This window comes from Phaseolus vulgaris, chromosome 1 (assembly GCF_000499845.2).
Source record: "Phaseolus vulgaris cultivar G19833 chromosome 1, P. vulgaris v2.0, whole genome shotgun sequence".
NCBI lineage: Eukaryota > Viridiplantae > Streptophyta > Magnoliopsida > Fabales > Fabaceae > Phaseolus > Phaseolus vulgaris.
This window is the reverse complement of record NC_023759.2, coordinates 2,098,954-2,125,140: the sequence shown is the minus strand read 5'-3', so window position 1 is coordinate 2,125,140 and position 26,187 is coordinate 2,098,954. Positions and strand designations below refer to the sequence as shown.

At 33.9% G+C, this 26,187-nt stretch overlaps 4 protein-coding genes across 5 annotated transcripts; 2 read left to right on the top strand and 2 right to left on the bottom strand.

The window, feature by feature from the left end:
• Window positions 1-250: 250 nt before the first annotated feature.
• On the bottom strand, window positions 251-2,042 carry LOC137816523 (cyclin-D3-1-like). Its single transcript, XM_068619698.1, has 4 exons — window positions 1,393-2,042; window positions 1,077-1,278; window positions 831-961; window positions 251-589 (listed from the first exon to the last, which is right to left on the bottom strand). Exons 1-4 carry the CDS (start codon window positions 1,861-1,863, stop codon window positions 353-355), a joined length of 1,041 nt encoding a protein of 346 aa, XP_068475799.1. The 5' UTR covers window positions 1,864-2,042; the 3' UTR covers window positions 251-352.
• A 9,416-nt stretch (window positions 2,043-11,458) lies between these two features.
• On the bottom strand, window positions 11,459-16,208 carry LOC137816527 (protein DCL homolog, chloroplastic-like). Of its 2 annotated transcripts, none has more exons than XM_068619702.1 (3): window positions 15,798-16,208; window positions 15,589-15,703; window positions 11,459-11,866 (listed from the first exon to the last, which is right to left on the bottom strand). In XM_068619702.1, the coding sequence occupies exons 1-3, from the start codon at window positions 16,058-16,060 to the stop codon at window positions 11,681-11,683; spliced, it is 564 nt and encodes a 187-aa protein (XP_068475803.1). In that variant the 5' UTR covers window positions 16,061-16,208; the 3' UTR covers window positions 11,459-11,680. The 2 variants fall into 2 exon arrangements, with proteins under 2 accessions (XP_068475803.1, XP_068475805.1); XM_068619704.1 differs by lacking the exon at window positions 11,459-11,866 and adding an exon at window positions 12,546-13,168 and having other exon boundaries at window positions 15,798-16,176.
• A 2,094-nt stretch (window positions 16,209-18,302) lies between these two features.
• On the top strand, window positions 18,303-19,628 carry LOC137815341 (uncharacterized). The gene has a single exon (XM_068618486.1). The coding sequence runs from the start codon at window positions 18,303-18,305 to the stop codon at window positions 19,626-19,628; it is 1,326 nt and encodes a 441-aa protein (XP_068474587.1).
• Window positions 19,629-21,386: 1,758 nt separating this feature from the next.
• On the top strand, window positions 21,387-23,636 carry LOC137816526 (F-box protein At1g47056-like). Its single transcript, XM_068619701.1, has one exon. The coding sequence runs from the start codon at window positions 21,816-21,818 to the stop codon at window positions 23,481-23,483; it is 1,668 nt and encodes a 555-aa protein (XP_068475802.1). The 5' UTR covers window positions 21,387-21,815; the 3' UTR covers window positions 23,484-23,636.
• Window positions 23,637-26,187: the final 2,551 nt, after the last annotated feature.

The window sequence follows — 26,187 nt, the reverse complement described above, 5'->3', positions numbered from 1 at the left end:
TGTTTAACGTTTGTTGTTAAAACACTTAAATAAGACAATAATTTTAAAAAAAAAACATTATTAAAATAACCCAGTAGAAATCTTCCTTTTGAATTATTATTTTGGACAGTGTGTACTTTTTGTTGTTGTTGTATCCATGGGAAAAGAGTTAAAAATGTAAAATAATTATATATTATCATTGTAAAATAAAATAACTGTGTGGATGAAGGATAAATAAATTTATTAGTGGTGAGTAAAAAGAGACAAAAAATAATGATAACATGAGAATAGAATATATGACTATAATGTTTTTGGTTTGACAGAAGAGAAAAACGATGAAATTGAAGGAAGAGAGTAATAAATAGGTAGGTAGCTAGCGAGGAATGGTGAGAAAATCTGAGTTTGAATGCTTCAATAGAAGCTGTTCTTGGCTCCTACTTTTCTTCAATGAATCACACGAACTATCACAGCTAAACGACCCTTCCATCACGTCGTTTCGGCTACACTGAATGCACTCAAACTTCCGTTTCTTCAAATTCCCTCGTTTACCTTCTTCGTTCTTCCCTGTCACAACCTCCATTATCACCCTGTAGCATTCTTTCACCTTTTCCTGCAACACACCAACCCCATTTTTGGTTAACAACACTGCTATTTAATGCTGCAAAGTTAATTCAAATTCATGAGATTAAGAGGGTTGTTAAATAAATTTTGTAGGGTCCACTATAAATGGGTTATGCAGGTGGAAATGTTGTTGTGTGTTCTGAGTATTTAGCCGTGGAAAGTGTAGAAAAGTCCCGTTTTCCATTATTGATAATCAGAACAAAACATTGGTTTAAGACAACGCCAACAACCTTGTCGATTCCGAGAATACCCAGGACCTGATCTTGGTATTCCTCACCCAAACCAGGCTCCACAACACTCACCACGCGCATCATCGTGGCCGTTGCCAGCACAGAAGGAAGATAACTCATGAATCTTGAGTCTGCAACATTAAACATCAATAACAGCAAACAAGATTGAGAATGTGAATCAGACAATGAAACAAAGGAAGAAAGACGGCATAAGATCTGGTTGGTGGTTGGTGGTTGGTTAGTTACCTGCAAAAACAGAGAGAAGAACGGTCTCACACCTTCTGAGAAACTCCAAGCCCAGATGACCCTTTAAGCCAAGTTTTCTGGTGATGTAATCGAGAAACGAGAGAGGTGTTACTGGGTTCATCTTCCATCCAAGCGTGGAAAGGACCAAGATTTCCATTCTCTTAACCGTTTTCGCTTCGAACAGGTGTTTACTGCCCCCCACCTGAGAGAAGAAACTAACGAGTTAGAATCATTGATCAAAATCTAATATTGGAGATCCCACACTGATGAGAAACAGCAACAAAACAATGTATATGGATGAGATGAATAGACGTACTTGAAGGTCGACGAAAAGGGGCACATGAGTCTCTTCAACTTTGGCTGCAAGAGAGAGACACGCGACTGCAACGAGTTGCGTGAGCCATGGTTTGTCGTTCTGGAATCTGAAGGTGAAGAGGAACCTGTCGAGGTAGTTCACTGCGAGAAGTGCTGTGAGGGTAGAAAAGGAATAGTGGAGATTCACTTTGAGAATCCACTCCACAGCTTCTCCGCGTGAAGAAGCCAAAGAAGGGTTGTTTAGGAGAGAGATGGAAGGGTTGTTAAGGTTTTCTTTGGCGAGAAGAGAAGATAGCTCGTGGGTGTCCCAGAAGAGGTCTTGTTCGAAGAGTACCACATCGGAGAAGTTTGGTTCTGGTGTGGTGCTGATGTAATCATCATCTTCTTCTCTCTGTTTTTCTTCCTCCCAGTGAATGTGGTCTTCTAAGCAGTGTAGGGTGTCTAGAAGGAGTTTTGGGTAATGGTGAGACATGGTTGTTCTAAGAAGAGGTGGTGTAGTGGTGAAGATCTTGGTTCATTGTAGAGGCTTCTCTGTTTGAGAGAAGAGAAAAGAAGAGAAGGAAAAAGGAGTGATAGAGAGAGAGACAGTGACCATAAACTAAAGGACCTTGTTATTTATTGATGATGGGCTTTCTTTTGGAGAAGTTCTTCTTTTTTTTTAATTTCTTTTGCTTCAAATTCTTCTTTCCAACAAAAAGTTACTCTCTTATATTAAGTTTAATCATCATGCACAATTAATGGAAAATGTTGACATTATCAATCTATTAAGTTTAGAATAGTTAACTCATAGAGTTTAGAATAATCTATTAAGTTTAGAATAGTATATGTTACGACTTCACTTATTTTAGAATAGTTAATGTGACCATAAACTATTAAACATTGGCACCACACAAAAACACAAACTTCATAGACCAGAAATACAAAATTACAAAAGATTGGAATGCCTCAATCTTCTAATGCTTTATAACATTTCAATTTCGATCAACCAATTCTATTTTTAATTATTTAGAAATTTATTTCACAATCCTTTTTTTCACTATAATTTATTTTATTATCAAAGTGAGATGACCAGGAATTGAATCTTGAATCAGTTTTCTCTCAACTGATACTACCATATTCACCTTAAAAGTCAATGTTCAATAATTTGTTTTATTATATTCTACCGTTGAAACAATGTATTTATAATTATTTTTCCCGTTTTAAATTATCAAGTTAATCAAATTTTTATTTTTATTTTTATTTTGTTGATATGTTGGCTTTTGATAGGAGAAGAATTGGGCACCCACTACTTATCCATTGTTCTCTTCTATTTTACCATCAAATTTAGTAATTTGTACTTGAGAAAATGTATAACATTTTACAAAGATGAAACTTTAAATTTATTGAAAAACTATATCAATGGGTATAACTTTTGCCCTTTTTACAATTATATTTTAGCTAAATTATGTCATTATCTTTTATGATGAATAATTTATATTACTACAAGTAAAAATATTTTTCTTTCATCTACAAGTGTAAATATTTCAATAAAAATACAAATTTGGATACATTCATCTATTTTTAAGTTTACGCAAATATATATTATTGTACAAGTGTACATATTTAATTATTTTTTATATATAATCCAAATTTACAATATTTATACCATATAAAAGTTTCTTTTCATATTCTGATTTTGGATTTTTTTTACTTACAGCTTAATTATTCCTAATAGTCTCTAACAAAATACATTAGTGAAAATTATTTTATTTTATTTAAAAAATACATGTTTTAGATCGCTTGAAGCAGATGTAAATTTGTACTTACGTTTGTGTACATTGAAAGATTTTTACAGTGAGAAGTCGAAAAATTGGCTTCAGAAAAAGATTTGGATTTATGTTGATGTACGTGGTAGAATATCCTTTCTGTTAGAAAAAAATAGAAAAATTGTGTTGATTTTTATATTTTGAAGCTAAACTGCATGAGAAAAAAAGAAAAAAGAAAAAAAGTGAGTTCTTCTTTTGGTAGAATAAAGAGGTTCTGATTATAAGAAGGGCATTAGAAACAATAATAACGTTGCAATGCAACTGAGAAGCTCAGAAGAAGGACGAAGAGAGTACAGAGATGGAACCATAACCTTGCCTACTCCAAAATTCTGTCTTAACATGTCACATTCAATGCATCAATTCTTTATCAGAGGATTAGATCAAATATCAAATTTATTTTAAATTATATATTATGAATGATTTGATAAATTTAATAAATTTATTAAAATAGATTTTGATAGATTTTGAATAACTGTAATATTATATTAAAATTAATTTTAAACTTAACTTAATATTATAAAAAACTTAACTTAACTATTAACTTAACTTAATATTATATTAAAAAAATATTTACATTCATTTATATATTATACTATAAAATCTCTTATCATCTTCTAATAGTTTAAACTACTTTTAATAACTTTTGTTTGATCATTAAAACAAATATATATTGGAGGTTTTTTAATATGTAATTCTTTGATTTATGTTTTATATGTATTGTTTCTGCACGTATGGAAGATTCTTTTATGGATCACAATGAATGTATTTCTTTGTTGTGTTTTTTATTTCTTTTTTCTATATTGAAAGTTTTTTCATCAAATTATCTTTATCTTATGTATTTATTTTATTTTGTGGTGTTTTATTTTTTGTTTAGACTCTTTTTATCTTCCTGTAGGTAGAAAGAATTCTATTTCACCATTTTAAATTATTGAGTTATTATTTTTATTTCTTATTTCTTTAAATTAAATTATTTTTCAATGTCTTTAAATTAAAATATTTTTAAATATCCAATAAAAATAATTTAACTTTATTTATGTACAATCAATTTTTCGATAATTTACCAGATCCAAACACAGGTTAAGAGAATTGGTATATGAAATAATAAAATAGTTTTCTGGTGAACAATAAAAAAAAAGAAAAAAAAAGTTTGTAGCAGAGAGGAAATTCAGAAGCATGCGTCCAGTTGATTTTCTGAGATGATAAGTTGCTTTCTCTTTTTTATTTATTTTTCTTTGTTTTGAAATGTTTTACATCTCTGTAATGGCTCAATCTCCAATAAACAAAGTGGGGGCAAGGTGGGGAAACAAAGAAAGAAATGCAGAGAGAAAAACAGAGGTTGCTATAACTAACAATGCATGCAATGAGAACTCATTTGGAATGAAAGAAAAATAGGATTAGAAATTGAAATTACTTTAAATAATATTTATTTTCTAAAATTAAAAATATTAGAAAATATACTTTAAGTTTAAGTCAATTTTATAAAATAAATTTATTAAATAAAATTTACATTTATTTATATAATGTTTTTATGGTAGATGTGAAGCTTATAAGAGAAAATAGTGAAATATTTAAAAGGAGTAGAAGGTGGATGATAGATATGAGATATGATAGTGTGGTGGTTGTGCATTTGGAACCTAAGCTGTTTCTGTCGTGGTTTCCAGCCAACACCATAGTTGCAACAAACTACTTTTTCTCATTGCTCCTACACACACCACACTTTAGCACCTAACTTAGGTTGTCCTCCTTCTAACATGGACCAACTTGTTTTTAAGACTCCAACATGCTCCTCAACTTTTACTTTCTTCTCATAGGTTTTTCAGCTTCATTATTTTTAGCATTCTCCGCTAATGTTTAAAGGAAAATTTCCAACCATCTTTCAATGGGTTTACAAGGATTTGATTTTCTTTTATCAAAATGTAAGCGGTAAGTTTTAATTTTGTCAAAAATTATTTTGAGATACAAGTATATCGGTCGAAGTCGAGTGAGTTACATCACTCAATATCAATAATTGATCAAACAAATTGTTAATATTATTGAAAAAATGTGATAAATCAGAAAATATGCTATAATTTTGATAAACATGTGATAAATTAGGTAATGTCACTCTTATACAAAACATTTATTTGATCATGAGAGAACTTTTTACCGGTTTATTTTTTATTGAATATCAGAGGACAAATAAAAAAGGAAGGAGAAGGAGGAGCGACCGAATCCAGAGAGTAAATACGATAAGGAAGGAGAAGAAGAAACATCTAAGAGCTGAGAAACAATTGGTCAAGCCAATGATAGATACTATCTAGACTCTATACAAATACAAAAATAAAATTTATTTGACACTTTAATAATAAAAAATAATCTTTCCACAACTATTTTTTAAAATAATATAACAAATTTTTAGATGTGAAGCGAATAAAAATGGTGTGAAGATTTATTAACCTACCTTTTTTATATTAGTGGTATGAGTTCTTCAATGGGTCCTACCAAGCAATGTATTATGTAAAATGTCATTGTTGTAACACAACCATATCCATTGTAATAGTGTAGAATGTTTTTGAGAATTTTGGTATAGTAGTATAAGAAAAGGAGTGAGTGAGGAAATGAATTAAATTCCAATGGTGTTTTTAAGTTGTGATGAGAAGATAATGATGAATTTTGTGTTGGTTTTGCAGTGTGTAAAAGGAGGTATAACCGTACAGGTAGATGTGTAAGAGTTTGTAGAGACAAAAAGAGGAACTCACACTTCACTGTGGTCAAAGTCCCCACTCTGTGAAGAACCAGAAAGTGCTTCATCATTTCCTTCCTTCACAATAAAATTCAAAATGAATTTCAAAAAGTGAAAAACCCTTTATTGGGACTCTTAAATCCTTTCTGCTGCTGCACCTTCATGGGTACAATGCACAATGCACCATGCACTGGATTAGCTATTAGCTGGCTCACATTCTCATACATACATACATGACATGACATGACATAACATAACATAGTGCCATCATGCATGAATATATTTGTCAGTCATATCATAATTCTACACCACTGCTACTCTGTTCCTTGTACAGGTATAATACACCTGCAAATACAAGTTACTCACTTTTTGTTTCTGTTAATTTCTGGAATTTTTTAGATTTTTTTTTATAGTCTAATCTGATAAATTATAAATTTGTTAATTATAATTAAATCTAAAAAGAAGTACATAAGTTTTTCTAGGTTATATCTATAATATCTCCATGTCCGTTGACACAAATAAATAAAAACATTATTTTTCACTAGATAATATTTTACTTCGACAAATAATAAAACTAGGTAATTTAATAAAGGTCATATTCATATACCATAATACTTAAGAAAATGGTAATAATAACTTATCCAAAATAGAGATATGATGAGTGATCAAAATAGAGCAAAACTATGAAGCAGAGAACGAAAGAGGGGTGACAAGAACAAATACAGAGCATTGGAAATAAAAAATTTAAAAATTGATAAAATTTCTAAAAGAATTAAATTGTGAAAATTAAGAAGAAGAAACAATCACAACTTATTATGATATATTGTTTTGATAGTAAGTCTGAAAGATACATTATTAAATCATTCATTATATTTGAGATATTATTTAATTCATTCAATTTTTTTTTTTTAATCTCTCTACTTAATACTTGTGTTCTCAAGATTTTAATAGTTCTTTATATTATTTGATTTGTTCAACTTCAGTTCTCGAATCTTTCTACTTAATACTTATGTTTTCTATTCAATATTATTTGATTCGTTCAACTATTACATTTGAGGTATTATTTGATTCATTCAGTTCTTGAAGTTCTCAATTCAATACTTGTGTTTTCAAAATTTTAATAGTTTCTTGATATTTTTACTTCATTCAAACTCAATTTTCTTAACTATATCAAGATAATTTTATTAATTCATTATATGTATGATTTAAAACAAATAATTCTTAACTTTAGTATCCTTTACCTTTTCTCCTAAATCAGTGTGATAAACTCCACTCCATTAGGCTTCATAACAAACTTCGTTCTTAACTAAACACAAATATTCTTTCTTTGGATTAGGGAAAGTTTTTCCTAAACATCGACTATTGATCATGACTAGCAAACTAAAAATTATTGATTGATCAAAATTGTTCTCTGTAGCCATAACTTCACACTTTCATTCACTTTTTCATTGGGCCCATGTGACAGATTTCTGATACTAGAATTATTAAAACATTTAAGCATTAGAGTTTTACTTTCTCACTCCTTTACTCAAACCATGTTCTTAACTAATATAACCTTGCAACACTTCTGACACTTCTCATCAGATCCTAATTAAAACTAAAACAAATAAATTGTACGATTAATAAATAGCATCTACATTGTTGTTGTTTGATGTGTTAACCTAAGATATCAATGTTTTTATAAAAATAAATAAATAGCACCTACTAACAAACACCATAATAAAAAAATTCTTTAAAAATTAAATTAAGTCGTATATAAAAAAGTTCTTTATATAATTTTTAAAATGTAACTCCTAATATGAATATAAATTAATTTTACTTTACAATTAATTTTATTTAATTTTAAAAAAAAATAACTACAGAGAAGTCTGAGATCAAACTCTTAATAATATTATTTCATCTTAAAGTTGCTTAACCAATCATCATACGGCCCAAAATATCAGTTTTGTTGCATTTGCATTGTCGAAATTCTTTAATCATTAATAATGTTGTTATCTTTATCCTTCAATTCACGAAAAATAATTCCTTAACTAGTGTGTGGAAAATTATATATAAATAAACATTGAATTTAAGAACACTTTTTTTTGTATCTTTATGGTTGACGTAAGTGTGTGGCTACTTCTACCCAAAAAAAAAAGGAAAGTGTGGAATTGCAAAGACAAAAGGAAGAATCCACCATCAACACAACTATGCTAATCATACTAACAATGAAAATAAAAATAATTTTTATTTTGATTTAATTTCATTAAGATAAAACTTGGAACCTCATCGCAATTTTATTTTTAAAAAATACCAAAATAAATTAAATAAAGAAGACATATACATAACTACTTATCTACCAAAATATTTCGTCATAATTTTATTTTTAAAATACGTCTCAACCGATTAGAAAAAAAAATATAAACTACTTTTTACTTTAATTATTAAACAATGTGAAATTATATTAGATTGATTGAATTTATTTTAACAATAACAAAATATTTTAAGTTTTATATAATTAAAACAATAAATAAAAAAATTTATATTTTTTCTTCTTCCTCCTTACCAAACCATGATTCAAAGAAATGTGATGATGAAAAGATGAGTTGTGGAATATTGGTCCACATCGATCGAAAGAGGCCCCACAAAACATATTCGGAGGTTAATGATAATGTTTTGGGCGTAATCATAAAACAACATATAGTAAAATTTAATCATAGCCAAGGGTTGACCTTTCTAAACATTGCTCTCTCTTCTCACTTTTCTTGTCACTTCTTTTCACCACTTTTCACCCTTCATCTTCACAATTTCTTTCTATAACAACAGATTCAAACACACTTGCCCAATTGGATTCAGTGTTTGAATGAAGAAACCTATGGAATTCGTTTTCCTTTTCAGAGATAAAGTTAAGGTAAAGAAAATGAAAGTTCTCAGCATGCTTCATCACTCTATCACCATTTACAATAGGTAAAGTTTTTTGAAACTAACTACCATTAGAGGTCATTTTTAAATTATTGGCAGTTATTTAAAGGCATTAGAAAATGACTGGTCAAAATACACATTGTTGTTTGTGGTACTGTGAAAAATGAAGGAGTTAGGTTATACTAAAAAATCTAACGATTCAGATTTCATCGATGTTGCAAAAAGCATTGTTGATGTGTCAGGATTCCTTACCAAGTGTTGTGTGAAATGAACAAATCAGATTGCACCAAAAAATGAACCATCCACATTCCTCTGATTTTGTAAAAAGCAGTGTTCATGATTATGAATCCTGCAGAGGTGTTGTAAAAAATGAACGATGGAGATTGAATTGATTTGCTAAAATGCTGCAGTTCTGTAGGCTCTTGTACTTCGTGCCATACCAAATTACTGACCCAAATTCCACTCGTTCAAACAAAATTAGCGATCCAGATTGCAATTATTCAAAAATATTGTTTGTCTATTAATTAAAAAAAAAATCAAAACACTCACAGATCTATGAAAACAAGCAAGGATAATTGTGGAAAACACAGTACATTACACTGATATACCACGTCTAAAAATATATATTAATATACTATTTTAATTATTTAATAATACCTTCACTGTAAATAATATTATTCGTGATCAAAAGTTAATATTCTACACTGTTATCAAAAAGATTATTTTAATTCGACATTTCTTTTTACTGTTAACTAATGAAAGTGGGTTCTTGAACTACATAATTTTACACATTTACTAAAAAAAATACGTAAAATCATTACTCATTCTCGTATGCTTACAATTATTTAGAAAAAATATTTAAATTTATTAAAAACATTCGAAAAAAACTAATATTTATTTTAATAGTAATTTATAAATTACTTCAATTGCTTTTAATTTTTTAAATTGTTAAGAAGTTATTAATTAAATATTTATAATTTAATAAATATGAATGGTAATTATTAAAATATTTATTAATTAGTTAAGTTAATATTTTTATAGCTAATTCTGTTATTAACACACCTGTAAAAGATGAAAAAGAAAAAAATGGTGTGAATCCGAGTTGTATCTCGACCAGAATTCAATGGCGACATTGGGAAAAATAAGGGGGAGAATGTACTACATTGCGATTTTTTTATACGTAAAAAAACTATAACTTCTGATACATAATCATTTATTTAAACACAAAATATTGCGCCAAAGCTACAGAATGAAAGACAAGGTCATTTCAAAAAAATTGGCTCTGATGTTGGGGTAATTAAATGTTCCTCAGCATCTAGATTTTGTTGGTTGGTGTAAATTGTTAGATTCTGAACTGAAACTCAGCTAACACAAGATAGGAAATTATTCAAGAGCCACAAATTTGTGACCAAAATCAACCCAAAAAGTGTCTACCATTCTGCGGTCCCCTATTTTTAATCAACCTCGTTCCCAAAAATTTCTAAATCAAACAAACACGCTCCTGGTATTTGGAGACAGAAATTTGTGTGTATGTTATAGAACAGGCTAGGGTACAGTTAGATATGCAAAGAAATCTTAGAAACTTATGGTGCCGAAGAACCAATAGTTCCAATAGTTGGACCATCGAAAAAGAAAAATGGAGCCAATAAGGATGTAGTGTCATTGACAGAAAATAAAAAGAATAGCCATTCCAAATAAGAAATAAAGAATCAGCTGTTTTTTCAGACGACACTTTTCTACCTCTACATCCTGTAGATAAGAAAAACATCAGATCAAACAAAAGGAAATGGGTGATTAACGTCTCACACTTTGACACTAGAGAATGATGATGATGTGATGATGGCAAATTGTTAGATTTATCAGCAATCATCAAACCAATATATGGAAAGAAAGGCACCTCTGTCTTTGGATTTAGAAACACATGCAACTAAATATCTAAAAACCAAACTAGAATTTTTTTCCCCAATTTTGACTTGTGCAATGTAACACTGAACCTAGTTGGACAACCTGCTCGAGGCCCCAGCTGAGTTCGACCCTTTTGACTTTCATTTTTTCTGTCATCAACCACTCCCAAAATAACCCGTGAACAATATAGCTGGACACAATCACGAATCAGTACAATTGTAGGCTTCCCAATTCCAACTCATCTTCCGAAAATTTTGTAAACTTGTGTTGTGTCCGTAGTCAACAAAAAGGTCTAGTCTCACATCCCATGCCTCATATAATATAGGAGTGTGTGTGGTGAAATCAGAGTGTACATTTGCAGAATGTGACGTGGTAACAATTCAAATGTGAGTTGATGTGGTAGCTCTATTCTTTACCTCCTGCGTAGTTCCATTAATTGCCAGAGGATTGAGGCCACGTTCATGGTGAAAATATCCTCCAAATCTCAGCAGCTCAACATTCCATGCAAATGCAGAGAAACATTTAAAAGATAAATCCTAACAACACCTCTAACACAATACTGGCTATTATTAAAATTGACTGAAATTCATAATTATGGTAATCGCACTTATTAGTTAATGAATCACCTGATTTAGTACTTTTTAACTATTTTTTACCAATAATAAAGAATGTTAGAAATAGTAGTTAGAGAGTGTACTGATAACCCCCTTTTAAAAGATTATGTAAGACGAGGCTGAATCCTAATAAAATTGTAACTGTATTAAAGGCAACCAATCCACAAAACATCATTCGTTACTGTCTGCGAGTTACCTAATCATGAACTTCTACAAAGAAAAGTGTTCTGCAAGCTACCTTCAATAATTTTCTACGCTCCCTTGAGAAATAAGCTACACGTCCCGGTCAATTGTCATCTTCTACCATTTACTTCACAAATTGTAAGTTCCAATACATCCATTTCAAACACCCCATCGTTTAGTAAGATCTTTAAGAAACCTTTTATTAACAAACCTTTCAGCACTTATTTGGTACTTATTTTTAATGTATTCCTCAAGGCACACCCGATAGGAGAAGTCGATCCAGCTACCATCAGTTCTTACCACAAAAAGGCACCTTGGAAATAGATATAGAGGATGTTGATCAACCTACAAGAAAATAAAGTAACACAGGTTGCACTTACTGCCAACTTTGAGAAAGAATATACCTAGTAAATAAATAATAGCAGGCGAAGTTTAATAGTTCCGGTACCAATCATGTTAATCTCAGTTTAATAGGATATGCATTTGAAACACAGAAGCTTACAATTACAATTAAATGCTTTTGAAACGCACAAACTTACAATTAAAATTAAATGCTTTTGAAACACAAGCTTACAATTAAAATAGCACTCATTGAGGTTTTCTCAAATTACATCGAGACCTCAGTCTTTTTAAAGTTCTACACAAACCTCTTTTGTTTTAAAAACATACATTGTCACCCATTTTCACATTACACAAGCACCCCTTTACGTTAAAATCATTACTTACATGTCATGGTAAGCCTCAGTAAGGGAGACCATTGTAATGATGAAAAAATTAAGTGTAAGTGTAATTTTAAAAAAATCTTAATAGGGTGTGAAATGGTGTCATTTAATTTACTCTAAAAAAATCATCCGACTGGATTTCTTTCAAGTATTACCCTGTCAAATATCTATATCCGAAGTCAAGCAACGAAGGGTAAAATGCAATCTATTTTCGGAGGTCCTATATTCCTTGGTAGTTGGGACTTGGGAGACAAACTTTTGAGTATCGTCAAAGCAAGGGTGTTTACGTTATTCTCATGTCATTGTACCAATCAGCACAGATTTCATCTGAATCGATAAATTGTATTCACAAACCAACAAAGGCATTGGAGATCAAACGTGTATAAATTTAGTTGAGCTAACTAAAGATTCATAAGCTTCCAGCGCAATACTTATGTACACCTAATGTTCTCAGCTGCATAATATTCTAGTACATTTTGTCAGATTGCAGATAATCTAGATGGCAATAGAAATTAAGTGTTACTTTAAAATGCATCAAAGGCAATGTAGCTACTACTGTTTCAGGATGCAAGAGTGGGAATTGGTGAACCAATGCACTCCAATTCCTCTGTACGAGTAGAAGATAATCAATTTCTAAGGGTTAACATTTTAGCTTAATTACACCCAAACTCCTCTACAATCACTCACGTGTTTCATATCTTCTTCCAGGTTTTATTTGCTACAGTCATCTACTTGATTAGATCAAGTATCCTGTCAGTTTGAGGCTGGTGTAACTGTCATTTATAACAAAGCAATCGTTTATGATTGTAGATCTTTTCGTTGACTTTGGTTACAGAAAAATGAGGTGTCACAATGCCACATCCTCAAAAAGAGCATCAAGTTGATTACATCTGACCACAGATATTTGATTTCCCTGGTTTGAAACCTACAGGGAAATTAATGTCACAATTGAACATAACAAGTTTTACGCAAATTAATTTGAACGTCATTTTGAAGATTTACCTTACCGCATAAACTTAAAAGTATATAGTATTAACTCAAACTACAAGCATAGCCCTCCTATCCTATCAACACATAAAAAAACAAAAATGAAACAAATAGCATTCTGCATATTTGTAGTTTGAGGCCATGCGTCAAGGAGCAAGCAAGAGAACATCCCTTTGACATAGGTTATTAAATTGTTTTACATTAAGAGACTTAACAGTCATGGATTTTACAGAAAATCTTTGTTGATTAATCAAGACTAAAAATTACTAACTGTTTCTTGGATCTTCCAATCTGTTTTCATGGACAACACAACACTGAACACGTTAGAAACTTTGGAGTTAGCAAAAGCCAGTTGAACAAAATCAAACGAATGGCTTAATTATAATTTTAAAGCAGCTCCATATTTTCAAGAGATTGACTTCACAAGCAATAAAAAAACTGAGTCGGACAGCAATATAAGATAATGATTTTCATGTGAAATCAATATAGAGAATAGGTTAGTTGAAGGTTTAGTCGATGTACTTGAGGAGGGGATTTTCCTAGTAGGGAATGGGTAAGGGTATTTTGAAACCATGAGATGTATTTTAAGAACTAGACTGGTGTCTCTACTAGCCTGTTTGGTAGAAGTGAACAGTAATATATGAAATTGGGGTTGACTGATCATACTGGTGCAGAATTACAAACTGTTAATAAAGAAAAGGGGGTCATTTTGAAACATTATACCAATCTGGAGCTTTCTACCATATCACCTGGCGATTTCCAATACCAGGTGGCAATATTTCTTTTGAAAGCCCTTCAAACCACTGCTCTCTAGTAGAGTTCCAGCCAAGCGAGGCATTTTCCAGCTAAGCTCTTCACCCAATTGCTCTGTACAGCACACAAATGTGTTTCATGTTCTGCAAGGCATTTTCAGTTTTCATTTCCTGAGTTCTTAGTCTTGCATGTCCTTTGAGCTGTAGCCTTGACTTTCATTTTGGTGTAGTACTCACTCATCATCTTAGTTGCAGGACAGGTCTCTGTTCTGTTTCGTTGCTCATTTTTTTATTTTCTTTTCTTTTGTGTGTTTAGAGTTCTGAAGACTTAACTTCTTATGGGTCACCACAAGTCATGATACCATCCACTCAGCCACAGGGAACAGCTCCATAGAGCACTTCTGCTTCAGTATTTTGTGCAGTAGTAAAACTACCAGTGCTAACCTTGATTTGACACCACATAATGGCATTGGAGAAACTGTAGATAGATGTCTACTTCGAATGAGTGTTTCAAGTCTACACGAGCAAATGACAGTAAGGGTATAAAAGGATAATTGACACTATACTTAAGTCAACCTTTTGAAACGGTGTACTTTCCTTAAGCCCATGGAGTCCTTGCGCATATTCTTATGCTTGTTGATAATTAAAAGACCAGGAATATGCAACATATATGAAGCAATTGATAGGAACAGGGCAGCTATTCAAAAAGGTTTCAACGGAAATAAAGTAAAGTACAGAGACATTTTTTATATCATTTAGAATGTTAAATGACTAATTTTATAGTTCCATACAATGATTGTTAAAGTAACCTTATTAACTCATTGAAATCTAGAACACATTACAAAAACACACGCACTAAGAGAAGGAGGCTTCACACTTGAGCAACAAAAGTTGCAAGAATCAGTTATTATTAAATTAACCAAGCTCTCAAAAAAACATTTTGATAGTTGAAATATGGTTGAGAGAAGCTGCTGAAGATAAGTCGGTTTTTCATGATGATACTTGGGGTGTTCTTTCTTGCCAATGTAATAAGGACTGGTGAGCGTTTAAGATACACTAAGAAGCAAGAGATTGAAGGTGGCAGCTCCTTCCACGTCATCAAACTCTAGGGGTAAAGGAAGTGACGGAAGTTATAGATGAATAAAGAATTGAAAAGGAGGATAAATCTTCAAAGTTAGCAGCCGTGAAGTGACTATGAATAAAAAGTTTTGGAAGATCTTGGAGATGTAGACTCTGCTAAAGAAAAACTTGCAACTAAATTTGAGTATTTAGTTAGTTACCGTCAGCATTAGAGGCATAAACTTGAAACTCTGTTGTCACAAATGGTAGCCAGGAAGAGTTAAAAAACATTGACATTCCGGATGAGGACATTTTACTAAAACCTTTTTACAAGCAGTTGCTGGTTAGAGTTCACGTAATTTAGGAGAAATTCAATCAGAAGTCACAAATTGATATAAACATGCCTAGGTAAAGCAACCAACTGGTACCATACATAAATACATACTAAACATTAAAATAATCGTGTAATTCACTTCAAATAACATTATCACGAAAGAATAAGAACATATACATCAAATTAATCATGCATATTATTCACTCCACTTACCATAATGGCACCCAAACCACTCCCGATTTTATCTTCATAATCTGGATGATGAATAAGAACGTTCTCTGCTATGGCTCTTTCATCCTCCATAGTCAATAGCTCCCCATTCTTGTACCTGCAAATACATAAACGACGTCGTTTCTCGGTTCACACACAACATCCGAAACTCGTAATCTTAACCCTAGTGAACTGACTGAATCTCAAAATACCTTGGTGAGAAGAGAATATGTCTAGTTAGCTTAACGATCGGTTCAATGTCTCTCACAATCTTCTCTTCTTTGTCCATCCATTCAGGATCATCCACCTCGACGTCGGAGCCGCGGGTGTGGGTCCCGCCTGATGCGTTATCGGTAGCTTCTGCCGGCGATGAGGTGGTACTGCACCACAGAAGGTGGCTCTGAGGCGGCGCCACCGTGAGGCCTTGGAAGCTACAGAGCCGAAGTCGGCGAAGCAGAAAATGCCTAGCGGTCATTACTGTTGGTGTCAGTTGGTGCGTGAGTTTTGTTCCTTAGTTTTGGAATTTGGAGGGTTCGTGTGTCTGTGCAAAGAACATGTACCAAAAACTTGCACACAAGCTCATCAACCCCAATAAGAAATATTATGTTATAAAAATCAATTATTATTGTTTACACTGTACACGTAATTCTTTTATAAAATATTAGTAGGAATAATTTTATTATTCACATATTTATATTAATAATATAATTTTTTAAAATTAAAAAATAGTTTCACTAAGTATACACATTGCGAATATACATGAATATTATTTGGACATTGGTCACTCTTAGTTAAGACAATTCGAGTATTATTTGAACATACAACCACTCTTATATAAATTTTAAGTATAATTTGGAATGTAATTAATCCTTGTTAAACCATTGAGTATTGTTTAGAACGCACTACTCTTGACTAAACTTGAGTATTCTTTAGACCTAGTCACTTCAAGCTAAAACACAGGTTTACGAAGAAAATGATCTAAAAGACCGTAGGATTGTTCACTATAAATAAAACTTATGTCTTACAACATATACAAAGATTGTACACTATTCTAGATAGTTATTGACACAAACAATATTTAGAATGGTTCTTTGAGGATCTACACGTATTATAAAACAATAACGTCACCATCAAGTTTTTATTTAAGAAGTGGTTACCATCAAATTAGGATTAGGAAGGAGGATGAATAGAAAAGTGTCTTTAAAAAAAATATGGATTATATGAGTGACTTGTGATGTCATTTGGATTAACTAATACTCCAAACACTTTTATGATGTTAATGAACCATATTTTGAGAGAATTTCCAGACAAAATTATTGCGGTGTATTTTGATGACATCTTGATCCATAACACTGGTCTATAATTGCATGTGGAACATTTTTGTGTTGTTTTGAACGTGTTTAGAAAGGAAAAGTTGTATGTTAATATTGAGAAATGCACATTTTTTACTTAACAAAATGCAGTTTTGGGTTTTGTGGTAAGTGCAAAAATGGGTTCAAGTAGATTAAGAAAAATCGAAGGTTATCCAAAAATGACCTACCACTGAAATTTTGAGTAAGGTTAGGAGCTTGTATGCCTTAACTAATTTTTATAAAAGATTTTCAAAGAATTTTTACACTTTGGCGGAATGAGATTATTAAAAAACATGTTAGGTTTAAATAGGAGGAAAAATAAGAAAAAACTTTTTGCTATCCTTAAGCATGAATTGTCTAATGCCCCAATCTTGCATTACCAAAGTTTGCAAAGCCTTTTGAAATTGAATGTGATGCATCTAATGTCGATACATAGGGGCTATTTTGATGCAAGAATATAATCAAATTGCTTATTTTAATGAGAAGTTAAATCTAGTGACCCTAAACTATCCCACTTATGATAGGGATTTAGTGAGAGCATTACAAACTTGCAAAACTATCTTTTATCTAAAGAATATTTTATTCATAGTGATCTTGAGTTTTCAAATTACTCAAAAGACAAATGAAAATTAAATAAAATACATGCCAAAACAATTTTTGTATGTCATAAAGTGTAAAAAAAGGAAAGGAAATATTGTGAGTGATGCTTTGTCTATAAGACATGTGTTAATTTATACTCTTGATACAAAATTGTTTGGTCTTGAATTTTTAAAAGAAATGAATCCAAATGATTATAAATTTGTGAAAATTTTCATGCTTGCACAAATTTTAGCACCAATTGGTATTTTAGGAACAATGATTATTTATTTAAAGAGAAAAGATTTTGTGTGCCTAAATGTTCCATTGTGAAATTTTAGAAAGTGAATAAGGGCTAATGAGACACCTTAGGATTCAAAAAGACCTTTGACACTTATGGAATTTTTTTTAACATGTGTGACTTTATATTTTATTGTGCTTTTATATTTATTAGAGTACTTTGAATTTGTTGTGACGTTAATACTACAAAACTCAACACCAATTAAATTTGTATAGAGAATTATTTATTCAACATTATTCCTCAATTAAAGGAACATACGAAGTGCAAATATATTTAAATATCTAGTAGTTAAATTTATGGAAATATGGAATTATTAGATACTTAAATACCCATTGTACCTGAGTGGAGAGGTGGGGCCCAGGCACGGTCGGTTGACGTAGTATAATTGCTGACGTGTCGATCTTCTTCTCCTTCGGTCGGTCGTTCCTTCTTGATTGCTCCTTCACCGGTACACTTGCTCCCCAGGCTCGAGGTGAATAAAATCCCATATGGCCGACCGAACCGCCTCTCGCATACCTACACCGGCCGATACCAATCCTGCTTCCCGAGCTGAAACAGTCGAAAGAAAGTCAAGTAAAAATGGTCATCCTTTTACAGACGAAATCATCACCACACCACTTCCTGACAAATGGAGAGGCCTCGCTATTAAACTCTATGACGGCTCAACGGACCCGGACGAGCATTTAAATGTTTATAAAACACAAATGACTTTGTATACCACAGATAATAATGTGTGGTGTAAAGTATTCCCTACGTCCCTCCAGGGAGAACCTCTTACCTGGTTTACAGAGCTGCCTCCGAACTCCATTGATGACTTTGACATCCTAGCCGTGAAATTCTTCACTCAATATGCCACCAGCCGACCGCATCACTTGTCCTCCATGTCTCTCCTAGCGGTACAACAAGAGAAAGGTGAATCTCTCAGAACCTTTTTAGATAGATTCAACAAGGCATGTATGAATATCCGAGGGCTCAAGCAGGAAGTTGCATTGCACCATTTGGTCTCGGCCATCCGGCCAAGCCGTTTTACTGAAAGTCTCATCAAGAAGCCGCCTCAAGACATGGAAGATCTTCGAACTCGAGCAACCAAGTTCATGCAAATCGAGGAACACATTGATTACCACCAACGGTTCAAAGCCGTCAGATCCGGAGTCCTCAAAGACCAAACCCCGAATAAAGAAAGAGAAGTCGAGACTGAACGAACCGTCCGGACCACTCCAAGGTCTGACCGGAATAGAGGAGGCCGAATCCCCAGGTTTAACAGTTACACCCCCTTAACTGTGCCGAGGGGACGAGCCCTGGATGAAGCACTACAAACGGACTTAATCCCGATATTGAAGCAATACCAAACGCCACCGAATGCAGATACCGCTAAACATTGTCAATACCATCGAAACTTCGGCCATACGACCGAAGGATGTCAGGCGTTGAAAGAAAAAATCGAAGAGCTCATCCAGGCTGGCCATTTGCGGCAGTTCGTCAAGAGGACAAGGAATTCAAGATCCCCACCACGGAATACCGACCGTCCATCCCGTGGTGTCGACCGGTCATACCGTAATGATTACAAACGCCGAATTGACCATAGCCAGGCTTCGCGGAAACGCAGAGTAAGCCCCGTTCGGCGTACACGCGCCCGCAGCACAAGTCCCGACCGGAACGCCCGCCCTCGCCAACGAGTCCGCGAAGTCATAAACATGATCGCTGGACCCGTTAACTTGGGCGAACCTAACTACGAAGTAAATTATATAGCCAGAGGCTTTGCCCGTGGCGGATGCTCAAATTCCGCTCGAAAGAAACATCTCCGGGACATTTAGTCCGCTCATGCTACCACAAGGAGGCGTCCACACATACCTCCGATCACTTTCACTGACGACGACTTCACAGCCATAGATCCAACCCAGGCACGGTCGGTTGACGTAGTATAATTGCTGACGTGTCGATCTTCTTCTCCTTCGGTCGGTCGTTCCTTCTTGATTGCTCCTTCGGTCGGGCGGGGGAGGGTACCTGCGAAGGCACTCCGACGCTCAAGTAAGTATGAAATTCCAAGTGTGATTTAGCAAGTGAATGAAAACGTACCTTTCTCTAGCTTGAGCACAGTATTTATAGGGTTGTCTAATGGGCTTTCTATCTCCTGGACTCAGGGTGGTTATGGATAGGTCTTACCAGTCGTGCTCCGGAATACCCAGGTAACATATCTTCTTTAAACGCGTATTCCTTATTCTTCGGAGATGTATCTTAACCACCTTAACTTATCACATAAGTGCCCTTACATTTATTATCCACTCGGTCGGTCGGCCATGTGTGTTCGTCCGAAGCCTACCGGTACACCCATTAGTCAAATTTATTCTTTCATATGCGAATCTCTTAAGTGTTATTATATTTATTGAACGTAATTATACACCTATGAGTATGTATATACATGTTTGTTACGTCTTATATTTTTTTTCAATGATTTTTTTATTCTTTTGATTAAAAATAACTAGTCAGAATTGTTGACAGAGAATTGAGAAGGATGTAAAATAAAATCTGAGATCGGTTTGTTTATGATTTTTAGAATAAGTCTATAAATTTTTAAAATTTGTTTGTACTTGATTATCTTTGGAATATTTATCAAATAAATTTATATTTTCAAAGAAATTGTTTTTTAAAAATGAGTGAAACAGTATATCTTGATTTTATTTTAGTTTTGAAAACACTTAATTCTCAAGTTTTAATAAATTTAAAATGAAAAATTAATGCCTAAAATAATATCGAATTATTTTAAAAGTTAGTTATAAAACCAAATCATTTTCCAAAGTCAGCCTATTGAGCAGTCTTGGTCCATGGTCTACTAAGCCTATGCAAAGACCAAAATCGTGTTTGTATTTGAAACTTCAAATTAGAATCTTCGAATCTTTTCCCTTAATTTAACGATCTGTTCAAACTTCATTGCCCATTGACTTTTACTCTACCACTTTCTATTTAAAAATAGTATTAAATTCAATTAAAACTAAAACAAACTATTTCAAATCTTCTCAAAAAATAATTTTAGTATTATTGATATCGGGTCCCACGACACTTGGAGATCAACATCGATTGATACAACTAAAATCATTACGTCTAAACAAAGAATTAACGAGACTAACCAATGATCAAACACACAATGTAATACACTCTTAATCTCGATTAAAATTCATATTTCATTCCAATAACAAATGATCCATGATAATCATATAAATAGACATAAATTTTAAAAATCAAGTACGTCATAATTCATTACTAATACCACCAAGTATTGAACATCAAATTCTCACTTGAGCTTTGAAGTATCTTTTACAAATATCATCCGAACTTTAAAGATAAATATGAAAATACCCAGATCGTTAAGAAAAAAAATGAAAGATTATAATTATTGTATTGATTTCAACTCAATTTTAGAACAATTAAATTATTAAATATATATATATATATATATATATATATTTTACGATCCTTGTATATAGTTGGTACTAAATAATGATAATAAATGACATTAAAAAATTATTTTGTATTAGAAAGATTTATAAGTATAAGTCTCCATCGTCACGTGGAAGAAAGAAGCCAAGAGCAGAAAGCCAGCGGCAGCGCCTGCAAACACGCTCGCTTAATGTGATTGATTCGCACGTGTGGCAAAAGCGAGTGCGAGAGCCCAGGGTAACCCGGTGAGGTTGTCCGCAGGGTATTGAATTGTATATGACTGGTCGCGGTAGTACCGTTTTAAAAAAAATGTTCACTTTATCGGGTGACACCAAACAGAGCGCAGAAAAAAAAAAGGTGAAATGAATATTGATTTCAATTCCGCCACTGAACTCAGAACCCAAAAAGTCATTCCAACGGAGAAGAAGATTAGGGGCGTGGAAGAGTTAGGTAGTGGTGAGTGAGTGAGTGATTCAGTGTTCCTCCGAGGAAGAGTCCACGATAGTAACGGTGAGAGACTTCAATCTCAACCGTTTGTTTCTCTGTTGTTTCACTAACTGCCGTGGATGGGCCAATCTGCGTCCTCCGCTGCCGCTGTTGCTTGTCGTCGCGAGAGGGACCAAGGCAACCGCTCTGTCAACATCTCCAACACCAGATCCACAGCCTCGGTTTTGCCGATGGTCGGTTATTCATGCAGTACAGGCGAAGGCGACAGCGATAACCGCCGCGTTGAGGTGGTAAGCGATGGAACCACCGACTACATATCCGATCTCCCGAACGAGTGTTTGGCTTCAGTGTTTCAGTTTCTCAGCTCCGCCGATCGGAACCGCTGTTCGCTCGTTTGCCAGCGGTGGCTACAGATCGAAGGACAGAGCCGACACCGTCTCTCGCTTAACGCAGAAGCAGACCTGTTATCGGCGATTTCATCACTCTTCTCTCGGTTCGACTCGGTCACGAAGCTCGCGCTGAAGTGCAACCGTAGATCCGTGAGCATACGCGACGACTCGCTCGTGCTGATCTCGCAGCGGTGCCCTAACCTCACGCGCCTCAAGCTCCGGGCGTGCAGGGAGCTAACCGACGCCGGAATGGAAGCGTTTGCCAAGAACTGCAAGGGATTGAAGAAACTTTCATGTGGATCGTGCACCTTTGGATCCAAAGGAATGAACGCTGTGCTCGACAACTGCGCCTCGCTGGAGGAGCTCTCCGTGAAGCGCCTCCGCGGAATCACTGACGCGGCGGCGGCGGAACCGATCGGACCTGGTGTCGCGGGGGCGTCGCTGAAGACCATTTGCCTGAAGGAGCTCTACAACGGACAGTGTTTCGGAACGCTGATTCTCGGCGCAAAGAATCTAAAGACCTTGAAACTTTTCCGGTGCTCCGGGGATTGGGACCGGCTCTTTCAACTAATGGCTGATCGAATTACTAAAATGGTTGAGGTTCACCTGGAGAGGCTTCAGATTAGCGACATTGGATTGCAAGCAATCTCAAATTACTCGAATTTGGAGATTTTGCATCTTGTTAAGACTCCTGAATGTTCTGATATTGGACTTGTTGCCATTGCAGACAGGTGCAAGCTTTTGCGGAAGCTTCACATTGATGGATGGAAGGCGAATAGAATTGGCGATGAGGGGTTGATAGGTGTTGCTAAAGGTTGCCCTAATTTGCTTGAATTAGTGCTAATTGGGGTTAACCCTACTAAAGCGAGTTTGGAAATGTTGGCATCTAATTGCCAGAATCTTGAGCGGTTGGCTTTGTGTGGAAGTGATTCGGTGGGTGATCCTGAAATTTCTTGTATTGCTGCTAAGTGTGTCGCTTTGAAGAAACTGTGTATTAAGAGTTGTCCTGTTTCGGACCAAGGGATGGAGGCATTGGCGAATGGGTGTCCCAATTTGGTGAAAGTGAAGGTTAAGAAGTGTAAGGGGGTTACCCCTGAGGGCGGGGATTGGTTGAGGAGGACTAGGGGATCAATTGCTGTTAATTTAGATACTGGTGAGGCCGAACTTCAGGAAGCTAGTGCTAGTGCTAGTGATGGAGGGGCACAGGAAAATGGTTTAGAGTTCCCTCAAATGCCTGCCCAAATCGCTGCGGCGGCGGCGGTGGCATCAGCAGCATCGGCCAGCACCGCCCGCTCTAGTTCGTTCAAGTCGAGGTTAGGACTTTTATCTGGGAGGAGCTTAGTGGCTAGCACTTTGAGGAGATGGTCGGGTGGCAGCACTAGTGCACGGCATGGTTAGGGTCAGGCCAAAGCAAACCTTAGCCTTTGACCATTTTCATTATTTTGTGCTGTATCATTTCATTGTTATGTGTCCTGGACTTAAATTTGAAATTTATGCCGTGTGATGTTTATTGGCTTTTGCAATTGAAGCTTCACGGTTGAAGTGATGGTCTCACTTTCTCTCTCCAATCATACTTTGTCTGGTAAACTCTGTTGCGTGTCCTCATCCTCATCTGGGCATATCATAAGATCCATATCATTTATACATACACACTAGGTAATGCTATACCTATTAAAAAACTAGAATTATAAAAACCTGTCACTTTGTTTGCTAGTTTGAATCTTTTGAACAGTATTTCTCTTTTAAATTTTGTCTGATTCATATTCATACGTCCTAGCATACCACAGTAGTGTGTCAACTCAACCTAGATTCCTGGATTTAATTTTAAATTGGAAAAAATTGTCGCATGTTAGCAAGTGCAGTTTCCTGGAGGAGTTGGACTGGCTTCTATGTGGTTAACTGATCATGATTGGTGTTTCTATGTTGTAAACTATTGTATTGTGTCAGATTTTTGACAGTGGATAGCAGAAGATATGCTTCATTTTCTCTGCATGTCTTGGATGATTACGCAATGGAAGCTCGCATGTAGAAAATGATCTCTTGTGTTTAGATGTTTTCATTTTTGTTTATGACATTTGTTTGGCATTTTGGTGTTGCAACTGAGCATATCCAGTCTTATCGATATATCCAAGACTTCTGTATGAGTTTGAGATGATTTGATTTCTTTGGCAGCAAGCAGTTGACATTTTATTTGTAACCATTTGTCACTTGGGAAGACAAAGGCAAATCAACCGCGTCTTATGAGCTTTTACTGCGAATTGTTCATACCACTTCATAATAAAATCAATGGTATTTGAGATTAAAATTCTCCAGGGGGGCCTGATTTCGCACATAGTAAGGGTAAACAAAAAGGTCTATTGGGCTCTATGCCTTGCAGGCTTTATTTATGTTTCAAGAGTTTCTTTGATTTCATTAAACTGCCATGTTATGTGGAGAATATGTTGATTTATTTCACCCATATTTATCTTGTGCATTTTGTTGCCATTCTTCTGTGGCAAAATAGGTACTTCAGTATGTTCTTGCAGTGAACTGCTTGATCATATTTTCTTACCTTGATATGGCCATGGACTATTTTTTTTGCTGCCAACAAAATACAAGCGTTTTTGTTAAAGTTATAGAAATGTTTTTGTTATTCTCAATGTAAAATTGAGCATTCCAATGCATAAATTGAAAAGGAAAGATGCTGTTGGAATAAAATTGCTCTTCAATTTTTCTGACTTTAATTCAAACTTGAACATTCTTTTCAATTCATAAATTCTTCTGCAGAATGTGATTCATGCATGTGTCTGTGCCAATACACCCTATTTGTGTTATGATGTAAACAGGTACCTAGATTTACCTATTACATGAAAGTGAGAGAAAGGTTTACTCTTAGTTGCGATTCTTTAAAGTATAAAAGCACACACGTGTATGAAGTTTGTTTTGATGTCACTCTTGAACAAGGAATTCTTTGAAGGCCAGAACACGATAGCGACGATGGGAGAAAAGTAAAAGTGGTCCATTTTTCAGAAGCGCGTCGTGAAAGCCATTACCAGTTGCGATTAAGCCTACTCACAAAACTCAGAGATTGTGAATTGACTTGGCATTTGGTGTGGTCAAAATAATGGTTCGGAAATATTGATGCAATTAGTTTCAGTGAAAAAAAGAAAAGGAAAGTGATATGAATAGTCTTGAATCATAGCTTTTGTTCTTAACTGGAGCACGACAGCACCAGATAAACTTGATGCTGTGCTCCAATAATGTCAATTCCCATTTTCTATTTTCAAGCATTTAATCTCTGACTCGTTAAAACGATATTAAAGTTTATGGCTCGTAAAATTGAAGAAAATCAAAACCATTCGACACGTTGATTCTTATTTTTTTATAGGCATTATTGAGAGGCCAATCGCTTTCTTTATTAGTGAAAATCCTTTCATTCTAAATGGGTGGATGTTATTGGTATAAATAATATTCCGTAACTATTAGGTTGAATTGTTTTTAGATTATGGTAAAGCGTTGTCTTTCTTCAGTTTATTCCATTCACACTCCAAATTTCAAATATTTTTTTCGTGCAAATTGCTAAGTTGCTTGTATTCGTATCATGATGTTATCAAATTCATTTATATATTATTACTTTCTCATATAATAACATGATCTTAAGTCATTGTCATGTATATTTGATTAAGAAAAATTAATATTATTATGCAATTATTCTTAAAAGAAGCATTTCAGATTTTACCTTTTGCTTCGTAAATATAAAATCTTTATTGGTTCCTACAAAATTAATTATTAAAAATCAAATACATGCTTAATTGTATTAATTATTAATAAAATTTAAATAAAATTAAATCTATTATATTAAAATTATAATTCTTTTATTATACTAAAGCGAAATATGTTGTGGTATTGAACCTATTATTTACTCTTCTTTCTAAAAAAATAAACATTTATAATTATTTTTATGTATTAGTACAGTCTATTCATAAAATAAATAATTTTCTATTCCTTTTACTAAGCAATCCTATATGCTAAAATAAATTGTTTTAGTCCGACTCATTTTAGAAACACTAATTTCAATTTAAAACAAATAACCTGATTTACATCTTAAAATAAGCTTTAAATT